General features: G+C 40.8%; 1 protein-coding gene across 1 annotated transcript in view; it reads right to left on the reverse strand.

Annotated features, from left to right (window-relative positions):
- The window catches only part of NCKAP1 (NCK associated protein 1), a 124,633-nt gene that overhangs the window by 88,353 nt on the left and 9,307 nt on the right, over window positions 1-26,973 (reverse strand). Inside the window, exon 2 of the mRNA XM_061557018.1 lies at window positions 19,500-19,610. Coding sequence (XP_061413002.1) covers window positions 19,500-19,610 — 111 coding nt within the window. The remainder of the gene's footprint in view (window positions 1-19,499; window positions 19,611-26,973) is intronic.

Here is a 26,973-nt window from a genome sequence, read left to right on the forward strand (position 1 = left end):
CCGCTTTGTAAATCCACTGCTGGATTGGTTCGAAGGCCTTCCCATTACATATCAGTTGTGTGAGCATATTGCAACCACACTGGTCTTCTGTGCGGGTGGTTAAATGGAGAGGGGTAAAACTGGTTCAGATATTCGCCAATGACCTTCATCGTTAATACATTTCGAATGTCCTTACATAGTTTTATTTATTAATTATCTATCTTGCTTTTAATGGAATTTACATTTACTCTAAAAATACATAAGCAACAATGCATCAGAAACCAAGGCTGCATGGGTTTCAATCTGTCATATCCACTTAATATACGCACCAAAGAAGGCAAGCTGGCTGTGAGAGATTAATTATGAGTGGAAATGGCTCAGAGTTGGCCGCGGGATTTTTCATGTTGGCTTCCTTAGTACTGTAAGTTCCTTAGCAAGCTGCCAGCGTTCGGGTGTTGTGGGAAGTGGAAGGGCTATCACAACACGGATGAAACAATTTAATTGGCACACCCTCGTTCTGATTTTGTGGCAACGCATATATTTCAGGGGTTGTTTTGTGGAAGACACTCACGTTAAAAGCCTTTTTTTTACGACAGCATCACCATGTACATTGTTTGCCACTTGTCCACAAAGATGTTCCTTCGCTCAATTATACTCTTGCAAATGGCAGCAATATGTTCATGAGATAAATGTCGAGGTTTGCTTACCACAAGACAGCTTGTGAAGAGAGTTTGTGTAGTTTTGTTAGAAATATGTTCTTGAGATAAATGTCGAGGTTTGCTTACCACAAGACAGCTTGTGAAGAGAGTTTGTGTAGTTCTGTTAGAAATATGTTCATGAGATAAATGTCGAGGTTTGCTTACCACAAGACAGCTTGTGAAGAGAGTTTGTGTAGTTTTGTTAGAAATATGTTCATGAGATAAATGTCGAGGTTTGCTTACCACAAGACAGCTTGTGAAGGGAGTTTGTGTAGTTATGCTACTCCTACAGTGATATACTCGATATGATCCAGAGTTTGGCTTTCGTGGCCACAATCGCACCGTGGCTTTGTTTTTAATTTTCCATTCATGAAGGAGATTTTGACATAATTTTTTTCTCACAATTAATGACAAGAACACCGATGCACAAATCTTGATTTCAACTCATTTGCAAGCGCCAAGAGGAAAGGGTGAGGGGTCTCGTGTGGAACGGTGTCCCAGTTGTCCCTGGCTCAGGCAGGAAGCGAGTATGGACCAAGCCCATTTCCTGTGGCTTTATCTCCTTTTTACAGTTCCCTATTAAAATGCATCAATTCAACATATGGACATTTTTAGAGCATGTTTTACATCTTAATTTATCAGTTTGCATTGTCTGCCAATTGTATGTCAATTGTGCCATCAGGAACTATGCAGAGAGCAAAACGTGTTCCCATATCTCGACTCTTTATGGCAGCAGAGCCACATGCTACACTGGGGAATTACCTAAATCTGGCAATAGCACGGTTGGCTACGTACGGTGTGAAAAAAGTTCAACGTATATATAATATACTTTTAACTGACATCATTAGTTGGTTGTCTTAATATCACCTTTAAACACAGCTCTATAGCTTTTATGATGAAAGCTATTCTTGTGTCTATCAGCCATGTAAGCCCTCAAGCTAAACCAGCTCAAATTTAGAGATATTCCAGATTTAATTGGAGTTCCTTGCTGATTGGGACTGACACAATGAAACAACATGTACCTTAACACCTATAGGGTCGTTTTGCGCAAATGGCAGCCCAGATTCAAAGCCGGGGTCGAAAAACTGGATACCCACATCTGAGCCATCAGTTCCACAACTTGCCACTCACCGAATTGCGAGCAGTCGTGCAACCGGTTCAGAGCACGCTGATCCTAACCGCTGTGTCACTGTTCCGCCCCACCCCCCATTCATATTATCAATGTGATTCAGTTATCATAACACCATTGGTATCAGGGCCACTTTTTCATTGATACAGTTACAGTGTTACAAATGCATACACACTTTGAAGCTGAATACAAATCTACAAAGACACAATTATGAACACAACACACACGGTTGCTAAATGACAAGGGCTCATAGAACTTGACAAATACTTCAGAAAAAAGGTGGTTTGGTTATTGAAAAAGGACAGTGGGTGAGCGTAAGGGCAGAGTAGTTTTCCTACCACGCTGTCAAATGCGTTTCCCACAAGCGTCACTGCCACACGTGCCAATTCAACAACAGTACCATCTCGAAACTAAATATCGTGTGTAACTATCCATATTAGCATCTACACTGCAGTGTGTCCCCATGCAGCGTAATCGACCGCTAGGCGAGTCACCATGGTCAAGCATTACGTGGATGTATTCCATCCACAGACGGTCCCTTGCGGTTCCTGCCTTCCACACAGAGGGATCCTTTAAGATGTCACGGTCCAGAGATCGTCAGAAAGATCTCCCTGGGGAGGAGGCAGGCGCAATGCGAGGCTGGTGGTGTGGAAAAAACGAGTTTTCCCCATCGTGCCTCCGACACTGTCACCAATTCCGCAACATAAACTTGATAATCTTTCACGCTTGGGAAGAGGGTGGAGATCCAAGTTAGCTGAATGGCCACCAACGTGGCTGTCCTCCTGCAGGAGGCCTCTGCCGATACCAACGTGTCCAGGCAACAGTGCCGCATACGTGGCCACCGTCTTGAAAGTCGCGATCTTACGTTTCTTTACTGCAGGGACTGGATCTGCATGCTCCAAAAAGTTACCATCGACCTCATCAAGTGGGCTCCAATCCTGCTCTGAAGAGGCTTGGCCCCCTCATCCATAGCATGAGAGAATACACCTTTGAACCATACTTCTGGAGACAAGTAAACCGTCGACAATTTCTTGAAGTAGGGCTCAGTCCTCTCTCAGCAAAAAATACATGCACCCTTGTTAACATGCACCTTGTGCAGCTCCCCATCACATAAGAACCAGAAAGGGACCGAGCAAAGTAGTTGGGAAACACTGTCTCTTGCTCCAAGTGAAGGCCTGATGCTACTTTTATGGAGGAATGATGACGGCAGTCTGATGACAACGGAGCCGCTGGTGGCCATTCTCGTCTTCGTCAGGGCCCTTGCACACGAGCCAACAGCGAACCGCTCGAGGCCTAGCCGTCTCACCATCGTGACCATATGCACTCGCTGTTTGTTTGTGGCAGCACTGCTCAACAAGGGCACTTCTCCGGCTCAACGCCCACACCAACACGGGTGGGGGGGGGGGGGTACACTTTTTTGCTCAGCCCACTTGGCGAGAGTTGTATGCATGTTGAACTTCTTCCACACCATACTTGGCCTTTTGGCCTGGGATTGTATTGGGCCAATCCATCTGTTAGCACCTAGCACAAAATGATATTCACATGTCACAATATGGAGTGTGTCGACAAGCCACCTTATAAATAAACTTAATTCTTGGCATCAAAACTCCCAAGGAGTTACTCGGCCCAAACGCGCAACTATGGCATTGGATAAAAATGCATCTGAAGGGCCCTCAATCACTGCCACGATCAGAAGACATGCGCCAATTGCCACCAAATCCCACTAAAAATCACTACACGGTGCCTGTAGCAAGGTAAGTGGGAACAATGTTAAGTGTGCCATGCACATCAAACAAAGCAAGAAGGCTGCAGCCAAAGTGCCGTGTAGAGGCGAGCGCACCCGCTATAGGGAGCATGGGAGAGTGACCCAGAATGGCCTTGCATGAGTCACGAATGGCCGAAGAGAGTTGGTAAAATCCCTTCGTGCCGCGTCAAAGACACACGGTGCAACCACATGGCTGTGGGCAGTGATGCACAACTTAAGCTGTGGGAAAAACAAACCGGACTCGCCCAAGCACTGCCAAAAGATAGACGAGACAGAGCAACAAGGAGATATTCTCAAGGCCTCCCTGCCATGGGCCTGCGAAGAGGTGCGCTTCCATCATGCTCACAATCCTCCTCCCTCCTGACTTTTATAATTGCTTTAACCAGCACTAGCTGCTCAGCCTATGGACTGCTGTGGCCAAAAACAGCGTAGATTTTGTAACCGAACAGTAATTAGACTTGTACGGATTTTGTTTTGTATGTACGTTAATATTCTTTCACACAATACGTGCTGATCGGAGGTGCGGGGAAGGACAACAGACTCAACACAAATAGCAGTTGTAAAGAAATTTGTTTTCAGTTAAGATTTGAAAGTGCATAGCTCCAGTGGATTCCTGCTGTTGAGATGAGACTGAGCTGGACCTGCCTTCCAGTAGGTGGAAGACTGCACTCACTGCGAGTGCTGACATGCACACACAGCACTTACAGGGTGACAATGTGTGTAATGAACGGTAGATTGCACGCCACGGGAAGACACTCAAACAGCATCTTCCACGTATAATAATGTGCCCATAAACGTAACAAATCTCTGAGAGCACAGAATGACAAAGGATGGAATGGCAGGGAATGGGAGAGACTGTGCAAGGGAAGGGGAGAAAATAAGCATGGTGTAGAAGGTAAGCTCTTTGGGGAGACTTAAAGGCAGCGAGATGGGACCACTACAGCCTAATATGTGTAAGTCAGACATTAAAGCTGTTTTTTTTCGTTCAGTAAGCTCTGGCTGGTAGTGAGTGGTTGTGAAGTTCCGCTATTGCATTGGTGAGAGTGGCAGTGAGACGGTCGGGAAATGCAATTTTCTATAAGGAAAGATGTTGGTCAGCACAGCATATGTGCAGTTCACACAGCCTAATTAGCTACGTTCCATTTTCTATAAGACAGGGAGTCAAATTTAGGTTCATTTATCTGAGAAAGTGTAGCAGAAGCAGTGCAACATATAAATGCATTGTTAGTTTCACAGTGTAAGGTAAGGTTGTGTGAAAGGACAGCAACAATGTTCTACCAAGGGAAGGTAATTGGAAATGCACAGAAGTACTCTGCTATGAAGCCACATTGAGACGTAAACAAAACCACGTGTCAATGCATCCAACCCCCATTGTGGAAGGGCAACAATATCTGCCACAACTAGTTGTGTGTGTAGCATACTTACCACATTCATGAACTTAATATTCAGTAATGTATGTGCTAAATCCACATCACTAAATGTGATATACTGTTCCGCATCTATATAACGCTTCCAGCATATAAATTCACGAAATAAATACATCTCAACGTCCTTTAATTACCAATATGAAACACTTACATTATCTATGGCAAAAAAGGAAAATCTGGAAATTGTAAATTTGAAAAATAAGTTAATAATAACTGCTCCTCCCCCACCCACACACAAATCCTTAATGGCACATGTCTATCCATTGTACTATTTTGAAATATGACTCATGCCACATCCAAGTCAATTGCAAATGATAGACCAAATAAGCATAATCATGCACAAGAGGCTGAATTAGTGAAATTGACAAGTTAAAGGCAAGCGTGCATTTTCTTAATTTTGACTCATTACCAAAAACTACATGTGATATTTTAAATTACTCCTTGTGAATTGACATTGGTGGGGGGTGGTCTCGGAGTTATCTGGGCAAAAGTACACACAGATGACCAACATGTATAGAATTTATATAGATTGTATCGTGCTAAACAGAGTATACAAGAGTGAATGGACACCCATTCCTCACGTCACAATGCCGGTTTATGTGCCATGCCACAGAATCGCTTTTAAATCATCAAATGCTTTGTTTACCTCAAGATGATATCGCCTCTCCAGTCTGAACTTTAACTCTTTGGCAATAAATATAAAATAGCAAGTGTAATAGGAGTCAAAGATTTAAATTAAAGATCAGAGATATCTGCTGGGTTTTTTTACCTATAACCTAGTCCATGCTAAAATAAACTTGTATGTTTCAATGCAAGATCAGAAGAGTGACATTCCAGATACAGTAAGTCCCCGGGTTGCGGAAGACCCGACATACGGAAATCCGACTTCACGGAAATGCTCCCATAAATCATGAAAAAAATATAATATATAAAAATGTTTTAACACGTTAGTTATGAATGCGCAAATAGTGCAGCGCGGTGAGGTTTCAGATGAAGACAGAAAATTCCGCCTTCACCGAGCTTCACGAGGATGAAGGTAAATGTAACTTTTTATAGCGGTACGTAATTATTTTCATTTTTTAGGATAACATAATTGTTTTTTACTGGATACAGTGTTCCATTGGGTTAATTATTGGTAATGTTTGGGTGGATTATTTGATAAAATTAAATTATGATAGGAGGTGCGGAGCATACGCATCGCGAGACGATACAGGCAGCGATAGAAAACAGATGAGAGTGTGAAACAGCACTGAGAGAAAACGAGCGAGTAATCGGGTAGGGGGAGGCACAGCTATTTCGGGCTATGGGATTTTACAGTAAAACCTTGGATTGCGAGTAACTTGGTCTGCGAGTGTTTTGCAAGACGAGCAAATTTTTTTAATAAATATTAATTTGATAAACGAGCGAGGTCTTGCAATACGAGTAGCACGTGTATACGCTTTGTCTGCCGAGCGTCACGTGATCACAACTGATATTCGAGTGCTTTGATATACGAGTGCTTTGGATTACAAACACGTTTCCGGAACGAATTATGCTCGTAAATCCAAGGTTTTACTGTATCTTGATTGTGGTGGGGGAATTGTTCAGTTTCCGACATACGCAATATTCGGGTTACGGATAATTCTCGGGAACCTAACCCTTCCGTAACCTGGGGACTGCCTGTAAAGGGAGAGCGCAAAGGGGTTTTATAATCGGGAGTGCTGGGTGCATAGAAGGTGTGCACAAATACAATCAGCAATCCAGGCGGCACCAATCAGACCATATACACGGATGAAACATGTACATTTATTTTGCGGCTTCATGTATACCTTTGAATACAATTGAACAAAATACATAAATTGAAAGATTCCTCAATCCCCCCGCCTACTGCTCACAAGCCCCGCCTACTGCTCACAGGCCCCGCCCACTGATCACAGGCTCCGCCCACTGATCACAGGCCCCGCCCACTGCTCATAGACCCCGCCCACTGATCACAGGCCCCGCCCACTGACCACAGGCCCCGCCCACTGACCACAGGCCCCGCCCACTGACCACAGGCCCCGCCTAGTGATCACAGGCCCCGTTCCACCGTTCTGCCCAACATCTGCCCATTTGCTTGGCATTTTGAGTAGAGCATGAAGCCAGAAGTTAACTGCAACAAAATCCCCATTTTCATGACAACAGCGGGATGTTTGGCAGCGCTTTGGCTTGTTACATGCCCGACTTTATTCTGTGGCTGGATAAAAAAAAAACTGAGCCCAAATGATCAAGCACAGAACAAACCTCCCTTTATATTTGTGAATTGCACCAATGATTAATGACCTTGTTTTCCATCTACCACACAAACTTGAGCAATCCTAACAGTACAGGAAGCATATTTCTAAACAGCTGATGGTGTTCATCTTTCACAACGCGCAGCTTCCTCTCGTGGGCCAAGACTGAATATCTCAAGCGCATGTGTGGCTCAGCAACTTCCTTAAACAGTATCTCCTAAAATGATGTATTCACCAAAGTCATTCAGTGTCTATTCAAGCATAGCTCAAGCTTTTCCAGCTATAATGATGTGTAGTCATCACTCTGCCATCCCTCCTATGTCTAGTATGGGAAATGGAACAGGAATAGCACACACACACTGCATGTGGATAAACGCATGGCCATTGTCAGCCATTGCATTCATTATGTACATTAAATTACGTTTTTTTAATCATACAGTATATATTAATTACATTTCAGTCACCCAATTATCACTGTTGGCGACATACGATGTGAAAGAAGTTCAACATACATACAACCCTCTTGTGAGTTTTAAGGTTGTATGTAATCTCCATATATATAAAAGGCAAAGTTGTGAATATGTGTGTCTGTTCAACATGTTTAGCGTACTTGCAGACATGCAACAAACTGGAAATTTGCCATGTGAGTACTTTCCAGACTGTACACCATGCAAAAATTATAAAAATACACTTTTTTTTTTAGGGGGGGGGGGGGGAGCTCATTAATGCATATATTTTTTGCACGGCAAGTGAGCTGTGACGTCCCATCCGTCACGTGACCCGCGCACGTGGAAGCGTAACGTATTGTAGTGTAGTACTGAGCGCGCTGAGCTACGAACCCAGCGACCCGAGTTCGATTCCCCCCCACCACCGGTGACGATTATTTTAACCGGTCCTGGGCCTCCCCTAGGTCGACTCAGCCTCAAACGAATAACTAGTGTGGTGTGTGAACATCGCCACTGGGGAGACAAAGGCGGCCGGGCGTGGTGAATCCAAGTCCCGGGCGAAGCCGGGCATTAAAGCTAGTCTTCAATACGATGGACATCGTTTTCCAACAATCTTAACATTCAATGTTACAAGTCATCAGATCAAAATCAAACACCTATGATTTGCTGTCAGTTTCATTCCTATGTGGAGCATGGATTATTAGAGACACTCCTGCAGAAATAACGGATATTGACAAATGTCTCATAGGAACAAGAACGATTGTTGGAAGGTGAAAGGAAAATTAATTGTTCGACATTTGACCGCTGAGCAATAACACTTTATTATAAGAAAAAATGGAGTTAACCAATTGAAAAGACAACGAAATAAATGTATTGTTTATCACGGAAACAGCATTTCACTCAGAAAAACACTTCATTTCCATTGGACCTGATTTTTCCCCAACTTAAGAGATACCGAAAGAACCAAGAAGATGAATCCCTGCAGTCACGAAAGCTTTAAATCGAAATTTAAGAGATATGTTTCTTAGTATCCAAATACTGTTTGTATTCTCAACAAGGCATTTTCCTTTGACTTCTTCTTCCTGCTTTCGCTTTCTCATTTCCCCAAAGGCATTTTCCAAGGTAGTGAATTTCATTTGCCTTTTGACCCTAGTTCACACCGAATGTGCAATCTTCTGCTTTCAATGTTTTTTTTGTGTAACGGTTTCCCACCTCCATTATTCAACACTCATCGTGTCCCTCGCATACTTATCTTCCCCATGTGTGTCCCCTGAGACATTTTGTCAAACTTTCATCAAGCTTCAAATAAATAACCTTTCCTTCACTAGTCACCTATTGTATGACAATTATTTCAGACAAATACCTACTGGACAGGAATAAGCATTAAAAGAAAACGAAACATATGCACAATGTAAGAGTTCAAGTCCACTTGTTTAAATATGTTTTTTAGAAAAATTAATGGCCAGAACAAAGAGCATTAAGCTCACCACAAATTGCGTGTATGGCTATATATATAATTAGCCACATTTTAATTTGCAATCTGAGTACAAATTTAAATGTTGTGGCTTTGCTCTCCAACACACCGGTGTGCTGTACTGGTGATGAATTGGCATGTTCTTTTTACGTGACAAACCTTACTAATTGGCTGTGTCGGGTGGTGGCGGGTTTAACGACACATTTATATATTTACACGATCTAACCCAAAAAACCTCTATTATGGATGATACTGGTCGCGAAAGCCTACGTGTTAAACAGGTACAAATACAATTATTTGTTGGCATGTAGAGTCAATCATACCAAGGAAACGAGGTGCAATGTTTAAATGTAATTCATTTCATAACAAATCAGTGACAAAAGCTCAAAAATGAAAGAAAAAAATATCCGTTTTTTGCATACAAAAATTCCGAAAAAACATCCTCCCTCAAAATACATTTTGAAGCACCACACTTATGATGTCTGTCTTCAAAACACTTACATCCCATTTGCATTGGCTCGCAAAACATTGTGTTTATTGTTACTGTTTTGGTGTGGATAAAGAGAATTGTTCAGTTGCAGCACACCCGTTGAAGTGCCACCATCATAAGAGGACTATAAAATGTGTGTGGGCGCAGCACATTAATGGGAACCAATAGAATAAGTAGAAGTGACAGAAGCAGTCAGTAAGGCAATCGAATTATACCATGTGATATACGCCAAAACCAATCCAATCCAATGCATTAAATACACCACGTACATGCAGAGGAGTGTGCAAAACCACGATAATAGTAGCGTTATAAATTTTAATCCAGCAATGTTTTTTTGCACACAAAAAACCCTTTTTGGTGAGCACAGCATGAATGGATGTCCGCAGAACTGATCCGCGAATGAGCACAATCACAACGCTGCTGTTGGGCGCCGCTTTATTTTGTCCTCCCCGTGTCAAGGGAACCTGACCAGAATGTGAAATCTATTTTGATAAAAGAACCCACCGCAGCCACTTTCACACAAGCATACTTTTGTTCCCGGTGTCCTCCCCCACCGTCCGTCACTCTGCGAATCGACCCTCACTGCCGTGCGTGCGGCATCGCCAAGGGTGGCCGTGCATTCTGAACGCAAAAATCGCAGCCAACCTCGGTCTCTGGCAATTATCTCATCATTCAAAACGCCCCGAAAAATTGCATCCAAGAATAGCGCATGTAAATAATGCAGAACTATGGTTATTTATTTTCTGGTTACCGAATTAATACATTATAAGGTTGCGCTCATTACACACACAAAATGCTTGCCACAAATGAACTTCAATACCTCGCTAATTTTGTCAAGGAGCATAAATCATCACAGAAACTCTGGTCATCCTCGCAGAAGCGGCTTTTGGCTAACCATCGATCAAAGATGGTCACTGCATCGCGTGCTTTCAGATGTGATTCTGCGATCATCTGGAATGCTCTTTCTCGTGGTATTAGCAATCCACTGGAGCTATGGACTTTAAAATCGATATTGAAAAGTCATTTCTTTAGAACTGATTTTTAAGTTTAGTTTGTTGTCCGTCCCCCGCACCTCCGGTAGCACAGTTGACTACGTAAGTTGAGAAAGAAGTCAAACATACATACATTGCAGGAAAGTAACGTGAATAAATAATGATGGTGCAAGAAATTGAACAGCTAGACCGGGAATTACGTTGCAATGAATTCCATGATTAACATTTCTCAACTCTGCTGTGATTGAAACCTCCGATTAGCACGGTTGACTACGTATGGTGCAAAAGAAGTGCAACATATGTACATAATATGACAGACAGCTTTAATAGCATTACCTCTTATGTTCAACGAAGCAGAAAAAAGAAAACCAAAATGAACATTACAAATGTTTTGGAAAAAAGAGCTGCCTACATGCTTGAAAAATGGCATTATCAATATGAGCCGCAGAAAAATTCCCTAAAAGCATTTTTGTTTTGCTTAAAAACTACGTGGGAAATGTATTGTGAAATGCTATTCCCTTCACATGAACATCATGCAGCACAAAGCAATCCACTATTTTATAATTCAATCTTGGATGCAAACAAAGAATCGTTTACAAATGTGACTTTCCTTTTAGTAAATAGAGCACGTCGGTACATTTCAGAATAGAGCATATATTCATCTATTTTAATGTGCGCCGCTCCATGTTTATGTACATAACGTGTGATGAGTGATGACATTAATGGGCCTTGTCCTAAATTAGCTGCCACAAAATTGAACATTTAGTAATGCAATTCAATCTGTGGGCAATGAAAATGATAAAACACTGCTGTCATTGCCTTGTACGTTGAAGTAAAAAAGAAGGAATTGAAACGACAACATTTTCCAGATATAAATGTCACATTCATTTCCCACAACTCACACACAGTATCATCTACAGCTTGAGGAAGGAGCCGTATTGCACTGAATTACAGCCGAGGCAATGCAAGATCAATTCGGTGAAAATATCTGGACACATCTTTACTTTAAATAGTATTGCCCTTTGTCACTGTAATTGCATCCCCCTGTGAAACGTTGCACAGCTGTGTGATGCAAGACACAGTAACGATGCTTTTATGACTCTTTCCTTTCCACAGTTACAGTGGAAACTACTGTTGAGAAGCCGATATTCACAAATAATGCATACAGCATATGCAGTACCGTATGCAAGGCCTCAACAACGTCCTAGGCCTCAGGGACAGAAAGCATAATTCACTCAGTGTAGGGGACCAGGAAACATGTTCATTTTTTCACACCTCTGCAAGGATGGCTACAAACCCCTGCACTCCATTTTACCGAGCCAAGCAAAGCAGAAATATCATCGCTCGCCATTCTGAACACCCAAGAGGGAGTCTTTGATGTATGTTCAGTGGGTAATCATGCAGCAAAATTAGGTTTGATAAATGTGCTCCAGTATTTCTATGCAGTTGGGAACCTACTACAATTCCTCTCTCCTATAAAGCCAAATATATAAGAGGGTCGCGTACTTTTCGTGTAAACTCAAATGCACCTCTCAGATAGGTCTTCCGAGGTAAATAATAGAGAAATGATTTTTTTTCCTGAAATGTTCAAAATTAGGTGCCATTCACTCTTCCGTCTCTGCTTTTTGCTGAATGTCATGCATGCATTATAAATCTTGGATTGATTGATGCTACATAACATTTTATTATTATTAAAATGGGGATTTATATAACATTTAAAAATTATGTAGTCAAAGGAGTTGCTTTTTTATTTTCAACAAAAAAAGTGCTCATTTTAAATAGCCTATGCTAGATGGTTGATTCTTCTTAGGCCGGTTAACACTAAATATTCTTGGTGGCACGTGGAAATGGTATGTCAGCTATACTGTCACATTCAAAATATTTATTTTTATATACACATTAATTGAATTAAAGCTTAACATTTCGGAGACAGACTGTACTTAATTATCAATCACATTTTTTTTATGAAATTTACATGAAAAATTGTACATACACCACAGTAATTTACACTTTCTAAAATGCAGAACATAACAAGAAATGTACCTACATTATTTTTAAATGCACATCTTCACAATGTATACATTTTGTTTAACGCATACTCATTACAGATATGCATAGTATTGCCAGCAGTTAATAACTCACAGCAGAGTACGTGCGTTGCGTTGTTGAGTTTCCAAGAATAATTTTCCATTCAGTGCATAACTGGAAAGATCTGTATTCTGCCAAGCTAATAAAACCTTGGCAAGACACAAGCAGAAAATATGAATGAAATATACACTGTGGTTATTTTTTTTTACCAGGTATGGCTCTGATGAGCTATTTAGCTCTTTTTCAGAAGTGGCCTGGCCACAAATGATAGCTCGACAAAGCGGCGTATCCTGTGGACATTTATAGCAGCCAAATACTTTAAACGCATGTTTCAAAATTTGTAGGGGAAAACCGGAGGACCTGGAGAAAACAACTATGCGACCACAGGGAGAGAGATATGCAAACTCCAAATATAGAGGCGTTAGGGTTGAGATCGAACCCACGACCTCCTGTATACCAGGCAAGGTAGTTAACATCTCGCCACCGTGGCACCCCATGATGCAATTTTATTGCGTTGTCAACACAGTGATGGCCCACTCTAGCTGCTATTACTGTTCACAACAATTTAATTATGTCGCCTGATTAAACTATTTGTAATTACTAGCGAAACGTCGTACTCAGATTGTTAAATGTTGTGGCTTTGCTCTCCAACACACCGGTGTGCTGTACGAGTGTAATGACAGGGTGACACCTGCCGGCCTAAAGGGGTAACTACGGTTATGGCTGTATTACATAATGCCTTATGATGAAGGGCCGTATCAGAGGTAAAGGTCAAGGGCGGAGTCAGTCGAGAAGCTCCGGGAACCATCCCGAAGGTTCTAGAAAGGGGGCGTGGCCAGAGGTGGTGCTTGGCCACGCCAGGCAGATATAAGGAGCACCGAACCAGAGCTTGGGGGCTGTTAGCGTGGGGTCTGGGTCCTGGTTGCCTCGCTGTCGTCGTCATCTCTTCGTCTTTGACCACGTGGCTGTTCTTCTGTAAGACCAGCTCCGCCGCCGCCGCTACGCTCGTCAACCAGCCAGCGTAGCGCAGCACGGAGATGGGCTGCGTGTTTGGACAGCCTGGCTGTAGCCACGTTACGAAGTGTATCGTCCTGTGTGCTCTTAATAAATAAGAAGCCTTCTACTAGACGTGTATCGGAAGTCGCTCACTACACACGTAACGAATTGGCATGTTCTGTTTACGTGACAAATCTTACTAATTGGTTGTGTCGGGTGGTGGCGGGTTTAACAACATATTTATATATTTACACAATCTAACCCAAAAAAAATAACCTGTATTATGGATTAATTCATTTATTTAAAAAAGGTATTTTGAAGCCTTTGATTATCTAAGTCGGAAGAACATAACTGCATCAGGTTCTTTAAAACTGGGAATGAGAATTACATCCACGTAACCATAATGGGAAACTGTTGTCATCTGCTCTGCAATAACAATGTGCAGAATAGCAGAGTTTACACATTCAGTGCTGGATGGACAGATGACATTAGAATTAAACCAAGATTAAATGACAAAATCATTAAACTATGCACTTCATAGAAGCTTTTAAGCCACTGCTGATTAAATGTCTTGCCATTGTTTAATCAGAATAAGGATTAATAAGATGTGATATTTGCATGCTTAATGTGAAGTTTTATATCTAGATTATTTTAAAAAATCGGATGTTAATATCAAGTCCATGCGGTGTGAATACTGTATTAAAGTAGCTAATTTAAATAAACACATTAATAAAAGTCAAGAATTTCCTAACCCAGGTGACTAATGCAGACTCGGCAAAGCAACAAAACATTGCACACATTTCCAGGAAGAAAACCCTCGCTGCAATTAATTTATTTTCACAGAATATTGTCTGCATGTGGCGCAACTCACAAAACTCCAAGGAACTTAACATGAAACTAGTCTTAAGGTCGTGGTTCAGCTAGAATGGATTGCAAACATGAACCCCTTGACAATCTTAAAGGACCCCTACCATTATCATTGACATTGTGAAAACATATGAACCATCCCCGTATTTGCATAATACAACTTGCCAAGCTCAACTATTTCAAGCATCAAAATTCACTGCCGCTTGCACACCACGTGGCAATTTGATTTCTTCGGCTATGTCGGGTGGTGGAGGGTCTTACAACACTAATTTGGCCCAGTCCTTATTAGGCCTAAACCTAAATTGCAGTATGACGTTAAAGATGTAGTTTTAGTCATTTTCTTTAATTTGGCAAAAATGACAAGCACAGGATAGACGTTGTTCCATAGGGAGTGTGTCACAAATCCACCGTATGAGAAGGGCACAGGGAAAAGAACAAGGTGAAGCATGAGAAAGAGTGGCTGAGAGAGCATGTTACAACAGGTGGCCAGTGAGTAACAGAGAAGACGAAGCATTAATGAAGATGGAAGAATAGCAACATTTTACAGTATGATTTTACATTTAGGCTTCTGGTCAAGAGCTTCAGGAGATGCAATGTGATATTCAGAGAGGTTTCCCAGGAATGAGTTCCAGTGGATAGGTGTTTACGAGATGTCCCATTGTGTGAAGTTGTTCACCACATCTGCAGTGGAGTGTCCTCGAGTCTCAATGCATGCACGAGCTATCCGCAAGCAACCCGTGTGAAGTTCTCATGCGGTTGTTCATCGCCGTCGACCACTCGGGGCAAAGGGAGTGCGAATCCAGAAGGCTCGACCGTCGAGGGCCACAGCAGCAGGGCTTCATGCATGAACTCATCTCCCAGGCGGGCAGGCAGTATTTAGCCGCAGAGTAAACCAAGGCCGAGGCCGCTGTACAAAGATGCCGAGCATCACAGCCCCAGCTATTGCCAGCTAGCTTTTCAAAGACATTGCTGTGGAGGGCATGGCATTCAGAAAGTAGGAGCACAGAGGGCAGCTGAGCTGGGTGCTACTCCCTTGAGAGAAAAATAGTGCCAACATGGGCCGATGCTGCATTCAGACACTTACAAAATATGAATTCTTCCATGACATGCTCGTGACAGCTGTAAAGTTTAATTTCAACTTAAGCTGTCAGTCGATTCCAGGACAGTGATATGATGCATCGAGCCAATGACTAGGGATAATCATATAACGGTGTATTTTGATATAACTTAGAAAAAGAGCCTATGATTGGGTTTAGTAAAATTTATATCTCATCCCACGCAAAATGTCACATGCAAATGCTCTCTCTGAGCAAATAAGAGATACAATGGATATGACAAATGTGACGTTTATCCAAATCTGCAGGTAGGTGCAATGCCATAAAAACATGAAATATGCTGCATAGCTGAATGAAGACAGAGTGGTAATGAATGTGTAAAATGACAATATGGAGTTGGAGCAATGAGATCAGTTCATGGGCACGAGTGAGATGAATCGTGGCACTGCAGTGTCGCGAGGGATGGCAACGGCATAAAGGCCTTCATCCAGTAGTGGATAAACAGTGGCTGCCGATGCTGATAATGATTATGTTTGGTTACTTACATAATCACAATGTACACAATGTAAAAAAGTATCTACTTGCATTCAAATTAAAATGTCCATTTTAATATGCATGCAAGTACATGTAAATTTGAAACGTATTCAAACTGTTTGCATTTTCCTTTTCTCTCATTGCAATGCATATCGCTTGTACAATGCATTGCAAAGCATAATTGTATATGCACATCGCATAATGACTATGCTAGGTATCCCACCCATTGGCTAGAGTTTGAGATTCACCAATCACCGTTACCATACATTAAATATCATTTCTCGAATAGGTTTGGGTCAGATGACCCTGCATATTTAACATACCACACATAACAAAGACAAAGATTCCACGTATAGCCTTGACAGGCTGTCGGGGCAAGTGCTGTTAGCGAGCACCTCTGAAGGCCGGCACGGCACACGAGGGCGTGGGTGGCCAGCACCACGCCCGACCGCCTTTGTCTCCCCAGTGGCGATGTTTTTACACACCGCACCAGGTACTCGTTTGAGAATGAGTCGACCGAGGGGAAGCCCAGGACAAGTTCAGATAATCGTCACTGGTGTAGGTCGTGAGCGGGAATTGACCTCGGGTCGCCAGGTTCATAGCACAGCGTAGCGTTAACCGCTACGCCACCGCTCACCACACATAACACACGGACGCCTACACGCACACTGCAGTATTGTCTAATGGCACGTTGCATTTCTTCAGCAGCAATACAGATATTCCCAAGGCAAATGTCAAAGCAGAGCCACACAGTTCAAACGTCTGCCTAAATGTAATGCTTCAGCGATTCACTACACCTTTACAAACACCCTGTACACATTTTTCCATGCGAGCGAAGACGAAACGTTCTTGATACTTTGCCCAGCACAAGATGGGATGGGCATTGCCATTGCTCAGCCAAGTTCCCATTTTGTCAGCCTGAGTCATAACTACATCTGTGTCTGCTTTAGTTTACATTGTTCAATTGTTTTATGACTACACACTGTACCGAAAGAACCAATGAGTACACACTGTATGGCCATACATCCTGTGTCCATATGCTGGCTGCCAAACTCAAATTCCCTTGTAATAGCCCGAGAGTGATGCTGTTTTTACGTGTATTTGTTATGAATAATCCACTTATATTCTTGGTTCTTGCTGTGTTTTTCCACACCTGATGATGATTGCTTGTGTTGCAGTCGAAACGTCGTGAGAATTTTATTGTTTTATATTTTTATAATTTTATTGTTTCCCTTCTACGTGACTTTACCGAAAGAACCAAGAATATGAATCCCTGCAGTCACGAAAGCTTAAAATCTAAATAATCCACTTGTTTGTAGAACTGTGTTTTTGCACATGTATTTTTTTTATAATTTAGTTTGCGCCGTACGTAGCCAACCGTGATAATCGAATGTGCGGGGGAAGGACAACAAACTAAACACAACAAGTTTAGTTTCCCACAGGTGGTGCCACAGTGAGTGTAGGGAGGATAAAGTCTGCCCACGTGGGAAACTGAACAATAGAATTGGCCTTCACCCTCCCTCACAAGAATCACCCACGTAGGAAATAACAAGGTTACTGATGAATGTTTTGAGGTGTTATATATGAATATAACTTCTATTTATTGTAAATATAAAGCCATGCAGAGTAGCACATTTTAGAGTGCAAAGTATTTGAGTTTAAGTAAAAAAAATATTGCTCAGTTGTAGACACTGTAGCTGAGGGGGTAGGATCACGAGGCAAACCACGGCCTATAGCAACAAGTTAAGGTTATTTACAGGTAAAGACCAACCTTATTTCAGAATCAGAATATTAATTTAAACTGGAGGAATCCTATGAGCTGTAAAACTCTTTTTCACAGATGTCCATGAGGGGCGGGTCAGAATGTTACAACAAACAATACAAAAACAAGTTAGGAATGCAAAGTATAGGAAAGGTGCGCAAATCACTAATATATATTGTAATATATTACCGTAATATAACAATACATACTAAATAGTGAGTGCTAATTGTAGCTTGACATTTGTTTTGAGCTGTTTAAGACGTCAACTAAGGTGGGAAACTGTCCAGCCTTGTGTCTTGCTACCTCAGCGAAGAGAATCTCCATGATTAAAACGGACACTTTTTTTTTATTTCAAGTTTCCAAAAACACTTCCTGTCCGCCCACCGTAACCTTCTCTCCTCACTTCCCCATGGTGTGGCATCAGTTAACCTCCTGAACTCTCTCCTGAAAGCTCCTTCATGGCTAGCAGACCTCGATATTGGCATTTAGCTCCCGAACATATTGCCGCCATATGCAAAAACAGAACAGTTAGCCTCGCATTTCGATTTAAAGCTTTCGTGACTGCAGGGATTCATCTTCTTGGTTCTTTCGGTAAAGTCACGTAGAAGGGAAGTAATAAAATAAAAAAAATAAAACATAATAAAATAATTCTCACGACGTTTCGGCTACAACGCAAGCAGCCGTCTTCAGGTGAAGACCTGAAACGTCGTGAGAATTATTTTATTATATTATGTTTTATTTTTATTATTTTATTACTTCCCTTCTACGTGACTTTACCGAAAGAACCAAGAAGTTAGCCTCCCATTTTTAATATGGACGTGCCACCCATGGTTTCACGTGTGTGCAAACATGTCAAGAACACAAGATGCATTTTTCCCCATTTAGCTAAAATGTATCATTGTTTAAGGCAATAAAGGTCTAGGGTTTTCATAGTCTGTGTTAGTACTACACAATTATCAATGAGAGGATTAGCTACGCTGCCAATTAATTGCAGTTGTGTATAAATATGTATTTTTCCATGTGCTGATTTTATTATTATTATTGTCTGCTCCTCATTTATTGCAGGCCGGTAAGTAAACCGATTACTTTCACAAACAACAACAGATGACGCATGCTCCATGTTTTCCCCCATTATAAGTAGGTAAACAATACGTTTCTATAGACTAATTGACATACATTTTGTGTGTTTTTGTTTTTCCGGGCCCCCCCCCCTTAACGCCACCACCCTGGATAATCGAGAGGTGACTGTGTCATAGCAATATTATACGATGTCAGTCTAAAGAAATACACTCTGCTAAACGTGGCACAAACCACCATCCACACATTTACCCTAAACTGTTGTCGTTTTAACCATAATCCTCTACCGTGCGAACATACAGAGTGCAGCCAAGCAAGCAGGCCGTTGTCCTTCCCCCACACCGCTGACTACATACGGCGCGAAAGAAGTTCAACGTACATACATACAGGCTGAAGAAAACGTCAATTTTCACGTGTGTCGCAGCATCACGAGAGGGATTGTGTGCACGGTAGAAGGAACGAACTTACTGTGCCGCTGCGCGTGTCCACGCTGGGAAACTTGCGGACGATGTGCTTGATGGCCGATTCCAGGTTCTTGTCGAGCAGGTAGGTAGGCTTTGCCTTTGGGTCACCACAGGCCTGCATGCCGTAAACGGGAGGCGAGACAAACGTAACACGCATTTAAATTCATCAGCTCGCACATGAAACAATTGTTTAAAAAATATACATACGTCATTATCTCTTAATGCAGTCAGAGTTTCTGATGTGTCATTTTTGCTACCGTATTGCCTATGAATGACAGACTTGCTAAACCTACTTTACCTGTTGCCTTCTGACATGGCTATTCAGTTATACTGGTACACTTAGACACAAAAGGTACGCTACACATAATGCACTGACATAACCATGACTGTAAATCCTAGCTTAATTAAGAATATAGTTGTTAAGGTACGGTGTAAAAAGGTTAGTAATACCATAATAATCATAACAATATATTGAAATAGTATTGTATTATGGTGTATATTTGTGGATCAGCACATATAAACTTGCTAGCTTTCGGCTAATTAAATACCCAACCTATCAGTTTGTATCAAAATGAAACTTAATTGAGTTTAATAATACAGAATAGCAACGAAATTTAAGAATAAAAAAAACTCGGACATCTTCAAATATGCGTGCATGTTCGTATCATAACACCCTGCATATTTGTAATCCGCATGCTATATTCAGCACCACACTTGTGAGATTCCATTCGGACATGTTGCTTGAAGGCATGGAAAAATTGGATTATAAAAGGTAGCCCAAAGAAGGAATACACACGCGTAAGACATGGGACAATTAAACGAGGGCAAATGCAAGAAGAGTACCCTAGGTTATGGGTGCAGGGCATCAGCGACGGGAATTCCTAACCCAGCAGTTGACTGAAAATGACCAATGATGATGCTCGACAACATCACTCGCACTATTGGTCAGCATAAGTGTTCGAGAGGGAAATAATGTGCGAGGGAGACAGGTCCCCCGATTCCTCTTCTCACCCAGAGGGGCCCCTTTGCTACAGCATGGTCAGATGGCACTCATGGAGCTGTGGGGATTGCTGCCGATGCACTTATCACATCCATTAAGCAGTGGGCCCTGTGCTCATCGCAGAGCCCTGATGGTCACTTCATCAGCGAGTGGTGATGAAAATTCCGTCAAATAATGCAGCTTACGTTAAGCTTTTTTTTTATTCAGTGATTTTACAATATATATTTGATGAAAATATCATTAGCATTACGTAATGTGTATATGTACTGTATATAGTTTTGTATTACTATATACCCGCTTCTGCTTCATTGGGGTGAGCATGCGTAATGTTATATGGGTTATGCACAAGTAAAATTACATTTCTGAATATTCGCTCGTGCTGACATGTCCAGGTTATGAAAAATATAACATTGATACAAAACACGGTGTGGACTCTTGGTTGAAAACAGGCTCTAAAAATGACCGTAAATGACCGTATATGACGAACAAAAAAAAAGATTAAAGGGGTGCATTATAATAACTTGGGTTTATTAAATATAAAACTCCAAAAACATGCCCTCCAATAATCTGGAAAAGGTAAAATTCCAACACTTGTTCTGTTTCAGTTTACAAGCGTTACCTTCGGGTTGATTTCCATAACAGATTAACCACAGCTGTTCTCTACCAAAGATGAAAGGGAGGGGAATTATCATTTCTACATCTGCCTTCACTTAATCTATTACATCATGAGACCAATATTGATGGCATGTTGAGCAAATGGCCCAGAGCTTTGAAATGTCACGTGGGATTGATTCCCAGGTCGGGTGGTCAGAGAGAAAAGGGGGCAGATCAGTTCAGCAATGATTTTTTTACGGAACGTGTTTTACCTACATTGCAATGTTCTGCCTCAATGTCGATTTTAGTGTTTAAATAAATAATCAGTGATAATCTTCACCCACCAAAAATTGGTCGAGATAGATTTTTCAGAGGAAAATGCCAAAGGTCTACATCATGGTGCATCAATACCTGCCAAGAGGCACTGCACTTAGTGGGGTTCATGTTATAATGCACATACACAGCCACAATACCGGACACATTATAAAGTCACATAGGCAATGAATATCCCTCTTTCAATAAGGACAGGACAGTTTGATTTCCGTAAGTCACCCAGAACCATTGGTGGCAAGCTCACGTTCCCGTGGTGAAGACGAACTATGCCCTTCTGGCTGCAGTGGAGTTGGTTCCAGGAGTCAAATGAATGTAAATACTGATAATACAAACATTACGCCTATGTGTTTGTCTTTTTTTCTCAAATTGTGTAATAATTATTACGGCAATAAATAAATAAAACATTTATAACTCATCATCCCATGCTTGGGAATGGTTCACATATCTTCAAGTGACCTACTATCCACAGCGTGCAGCAGCATCTTTCAACCCATACTGCTCGTGAAAACATGTTCAAGGCTTGATAATGAAGCATTATTTTTGTCTCAGAGCAGGAATATAGCCTTTTTTAAAATCCCAATTTAATGTAACTTTTTTTACCTAGTCATTGGTGGCCAAGCAGAGACCACCAACTTGCTAAATGAGAACTCCGGTTAAATGAGGGGATAAAAGCTTCTAGGATTCCAATCCAGGATCACAGCGATGCTAGCTCAGTGGCCTGACCTCTAATTATGTGTGTCTGTTCAAAATGTTTCTCGTACTTCCCGACATGCAACAAACTTGAAATTTGCCATGTGGGTACTTTCCAGATTGTACACCATGCACAAATTATAAAAAATAAACTTTATAATTTTTTTGGAGGCGGGGCGCAATAATGGATATATTTTGCACGGCAAGTGAGCTGTGACGTCACATCTGTCATGTCACCCGCATGCGGGAAGCGTAACGCAGTGTGCCTGCTGATCGCGGGCAAAGTGAAATACAAATGTGTTGCAGGTCTAAGGCGTTCTTCGCGCAGCATTGCTTTATTATTTCAGTCGTTTACTGCCGTACGCACCCTGTGTGTGTGGGGGGGGAGCGGTAGTGTAGTGGTTCGCGCGCTGCGCTACGAACCCGGCGACCCGAGTTCGATTTCCGCTCACGGCCACCACCGGTGACGATTATTTGAACCGGTCCTGGGCCTCCCCTAGGTCGACTCAGCCTCAAACGAGTAACTGGTGTGGTGTGTGAACATCGCCAGTGGGGAGACATAGGTGGCCGGGCGTCGTGAATCTAAGTCCCGGGTGAAGCCGGGTAGTAAAGCTCGTAAAGTATAAGGAAGATAGAGGCAGACATTCGAGCAGGGTATTTATGCTACACAATTATATCCTGTGTCAACGTGTGTGGATATTATCTGTGGTGGGATTAAATGGTCGGGTCAAGTGCTGTTTGAAGCAAGGGCATTCAGTCAAAATGTGACTTTGTTGCTATCGGGCAAAGAAAATATATTTATTAGGTTGATATAAGTAGGCAGTCTTTGTATAAATGTGTATTTTATTACGTCAGAAAATATGGTTCTCCAGACTACTATAGACGATTATACAACTCAAGTAAAATACTTATGCGCTCCAGGATAAACACACATTGCTTGTCCTAACATTGGTTTCTACTTAAGTCGGTGAGACAAGATTGGATAAAGAAACAGGGGACTCTTCTTTAAAAGGGTCTGATGTAAAGGTCATAGGCCGTGCACGGCTTTAGGTCACTAGGAAAAAGAGTGTTGGCACCCCAGGTGTGAAAAGGTTTGCGGGCTCCTATTTGTGGCCTTGTGTGCGACAACAAGCCTCCGATATTCACCGTAGGTCAAGTTGACGCTTTGCAATTTCACGGTCGATTTAGTTTTTGTTCCAAAGAGATTCACCGCAGAGGGCCTCTATAAATATGAATTGGTAAACAAAAGAGGGCTGTTTTAAGTAAACATAACTTAAAATTGGATTTTATTTACACTCCTCTGATATTAAAGAAAAAAAAACCTTGGTATATTGGCATATTTTTATAATGTTCTCATGAAACGGGATTTAAAAAAATACAAGTAGGCTTTGGCGATCAATATTATCCATAAGAGGATTTTGGGTTACATCACGTATTCGAATTGTAAATGTTGTGGGTTTTACTCTCCAACACAGTGTGCTGAACTAGTATCTAATTGTCACGTTTTGTTTACGTAACAAACTAAACTAATTGGCTGTGTCGGGTGGTGGCGGGTTTAACGACATTTATATTTATGCGATCTAACCCAAAGATATAACATTATTTACTGAAAGCTTTTATACTTTTTGTGCCCAAAAAAATTAGTTTTTCACTGTGATGACATAAATATAACCAATAATTTTACATATATAAATCATAAATGGTATGCATATGATATACGCTGGATAAGTAGTACTACACAATTGTAAATTATTGCCAGTAATGTGTTTGAAAATTACAAGCATCCTAACAAATTGTCACACAATTCTTCATGTGAAATGTTCTAAACTGTCCTTTAGATCACAACCAAGACTCTCCTAATTGGACTGCAAATATGGGAAAAACTTGTTTTATGTTCCACACCACTGAGTTATGAAAGGAATACTAATACACTACATGGGTTATTTTTCTTCACAAATGGCTTGTTTTAGGTTTATGATACCGACATGAGTTCAGAACAAACAGCCAGCTTACTCCGGTGGCTGTGATAATTCAGTAGCGATGAAGGACAGAGATGAGGGAACATACATCGGCAGACAAATACAGAATTTAGGAAATGTCAAGGCATGAAATTTGTATTTAGAGATGCATTTAAATACAGAATTATACGTTTTAGTAATTTACTTCAAAGAAATGTACATTCACAGGACTATAGTTTGGCAATAGTTTGCAGACACATAGTAAAACATAATGTGTATTTGAGAAATGTATGACGTGATTTGTATTATACTTGTGTATAAAATATTTACAGCATGACATAAGTGGGTATTATAGCTTCGTTATTTGCAAATCAACTCAAACATTACTTAACTTTGAATACTGACATTCAGTAAATTAAATGACTGCATTTAACATAAAAATTTTATCATGGATTTTTTAATCCGGATTAATTTTAGAAAGTGTGCAGTCAGACATGACCATTGCCAGGAGGTAATCGTCACAAAACAATACAATTGCAATGCATTCTGACGGTTCCATGATATGCAGAAATAAAGTATTTCAAGAGTAAAGTTTTATCTTGTAAGACAGAGACACTTAATTCATTCTTTGGCATACATTTAAAAACTTTATTTTGTACAGCCTTCAGGCTCCACTCCACAATGATTCACAGAATTAATAACAACAGAAATAGAATAATGATGAACCCTGAGACTTTTAGTTTGATTTACAGCGATGGCTTACATTAATCAGGTCACGTGCCCTGCTTTACCAACCTATATTGACGATGATGGTGAAGTATGATAAAATAACCTCTTCAGCTGACATGGCATAGACCTTCCTCCGGCAGTGGCCTCACAAAGGGCTGAAATAAGTTAAAATGATCTTCTTGTTCTTAGGTTTTTTTCGGTAAAGTCACGTAGGTAAAACATTAAAATTAATAAAAATAAAAAATAAAAATCACGACGTTTCGGAGGCAACACAAGCTTCCGTCTTCAGGTGAAACCGTCACAGCAAAATATCTGTAGTGATTTTTATTTTTTATTAATTTTAATGTTTTACCTACGTGACTTTACCGAAAAAAACCTAAGAATATGAATCCTTGCAGTCACGAAAGCTTCAAATCTAGAATTATCTTCTTGGTTCTTTCGGTAAAGTCACGTAGAAGGGAAATAATAAAATAATAAAAATAAAACATAATAAAATAATTCTCACGACGTTTCGGCCACAATGCAAGCAGCCGTCCTCAGGTGAAGAACAGGTCTGTCGGAAAGACAGCGTCTGACAGACTTGTCGGAAAGACAGCGTCTGACAGACCTGTTCTTCACCTGAGGATGGCTGCTTGCGTTGTGGCCGAAACGTCGTGAGAATTAATTTATTATGATTTATTTGTATTATTTCCCTTCTACTTGACTTTACCGAAAGAACCAAGAAGATGAATCCCTGCAGTGACGAAAGCTTTAAATCGAAAGTTAAAATTAAATATATGTTTTTACTATTTTCCATCATATTAAAAAATATATGTTTAAATGCAGTACAATATTTGAGGTTTTACACATTGATAATACAGGCCAATCTTTTTAGCCAACAGACCTTACAAAAAGGTATTTAACAATCTACAGCTTCAAACACATTTCGGTGTCATAAGTGCTTTCTGGCATGTCAAAGCTAGCTAAGAACTACAGTGAAAGGGAGACACAAGGACATAACTCGGGCTACAGAGTAACAGGGATGCAGAGACAAATCGAGACCTAGAAACACAAACACAGGGACAAAAACAGAGGTACACACCTGATTTTTTGTTAAAAGATATCCAAAAATACGTGGCAGAAATGCAGATTCAGGATCTCCACTTTTGAGGATTACAGGAGTTGCCACGGACCGTGAGAGGGAGCCACGAATTGTAGGATTTGCGGATTGTTGTAGCACAGATGATATTATAAGAGTTCTACTGTATTTCGCAGAACACTATAGTCCACCCTCTGTATATCGGTCTTCAGAAGACCTGCAAAATTTACATTATAGCGGTGGTTTGGTGATTGTCTTCCCTAACTTTATACCATTTGCTATTTTAGTATTTTGCTTCTCTTAGGAACTCTTGGACAACAGTCTGAAATCTCAGTGTAGTTAATCACCCTGTATTGGAGAAAATAATTGATTTCTTCAAATGACCACATACATTCAAGGGGCACTGCACTTTCCCATGTGCCCTGCTATACAGGTATGTGTCACTAGAAATTAAAGCAAAATACTTAATTATTTTGCTAAATTAAGCAAACAAAAAATTACGTAATAAATTTTTATTTGCAGTCATTGTTTGGCACGGGCTGACAATGTCAATTCACTGCACTGTGGAACCCAGGTTAATTACATGTGGCTGCTCAGATTATAACTCCGGATTTAAGCAGTGCAAGCAGAGTGCTCTGGTCCCTCCTTTTGGCATACATTATGTTAATCTTGCTACATGTTAATGAACATGTTAAAATATTTAAAGGAATATGCCATACTAGTCATTATTATAACACTAACCACGATTTGTCTAGGAAAACTATTTTGATATGGATTTTACCAATGACATTTATTTCTATATTTAGGAAAATTACTCTAAACTGTAATGTAGTTCTCTGGCAAATGGGCACTCTGCCATATAATATATCAATAATGTTTTTACTTGAATTATGAAAATCTATTTATCTCTGTGAAGTTCATGAGCAACATTATCTTAAAAAGTATTACCATTTTCTGTGAAAATTTAATAGAATATAATCAATGCCATAGAAAATGTGCCAAATATTAATTAAACTGTGTCCATTCCGATGACTGTAATAGTTTACATACTATATATCATTAGCAATGAAAAAACACCCGTCAAATACAAACGGAT

The sequence above is a fragment of the Lethenteron reissneri genome, chromosome 23 (assembly GCF_015708825.2).
Source record: "Lethenteron reissneri isolate LAM-NWPU_2019-01 chromosome 23, ASM1570882v1, whole genome shotgun sequence".
Taxonomy (NCBI): Eukaryota; Metazoa; Chordata; class Hyperoartia; order Petromyzontiformes; family Petromyzontidae; genus Lethenteron; species Lethenteron reissneri.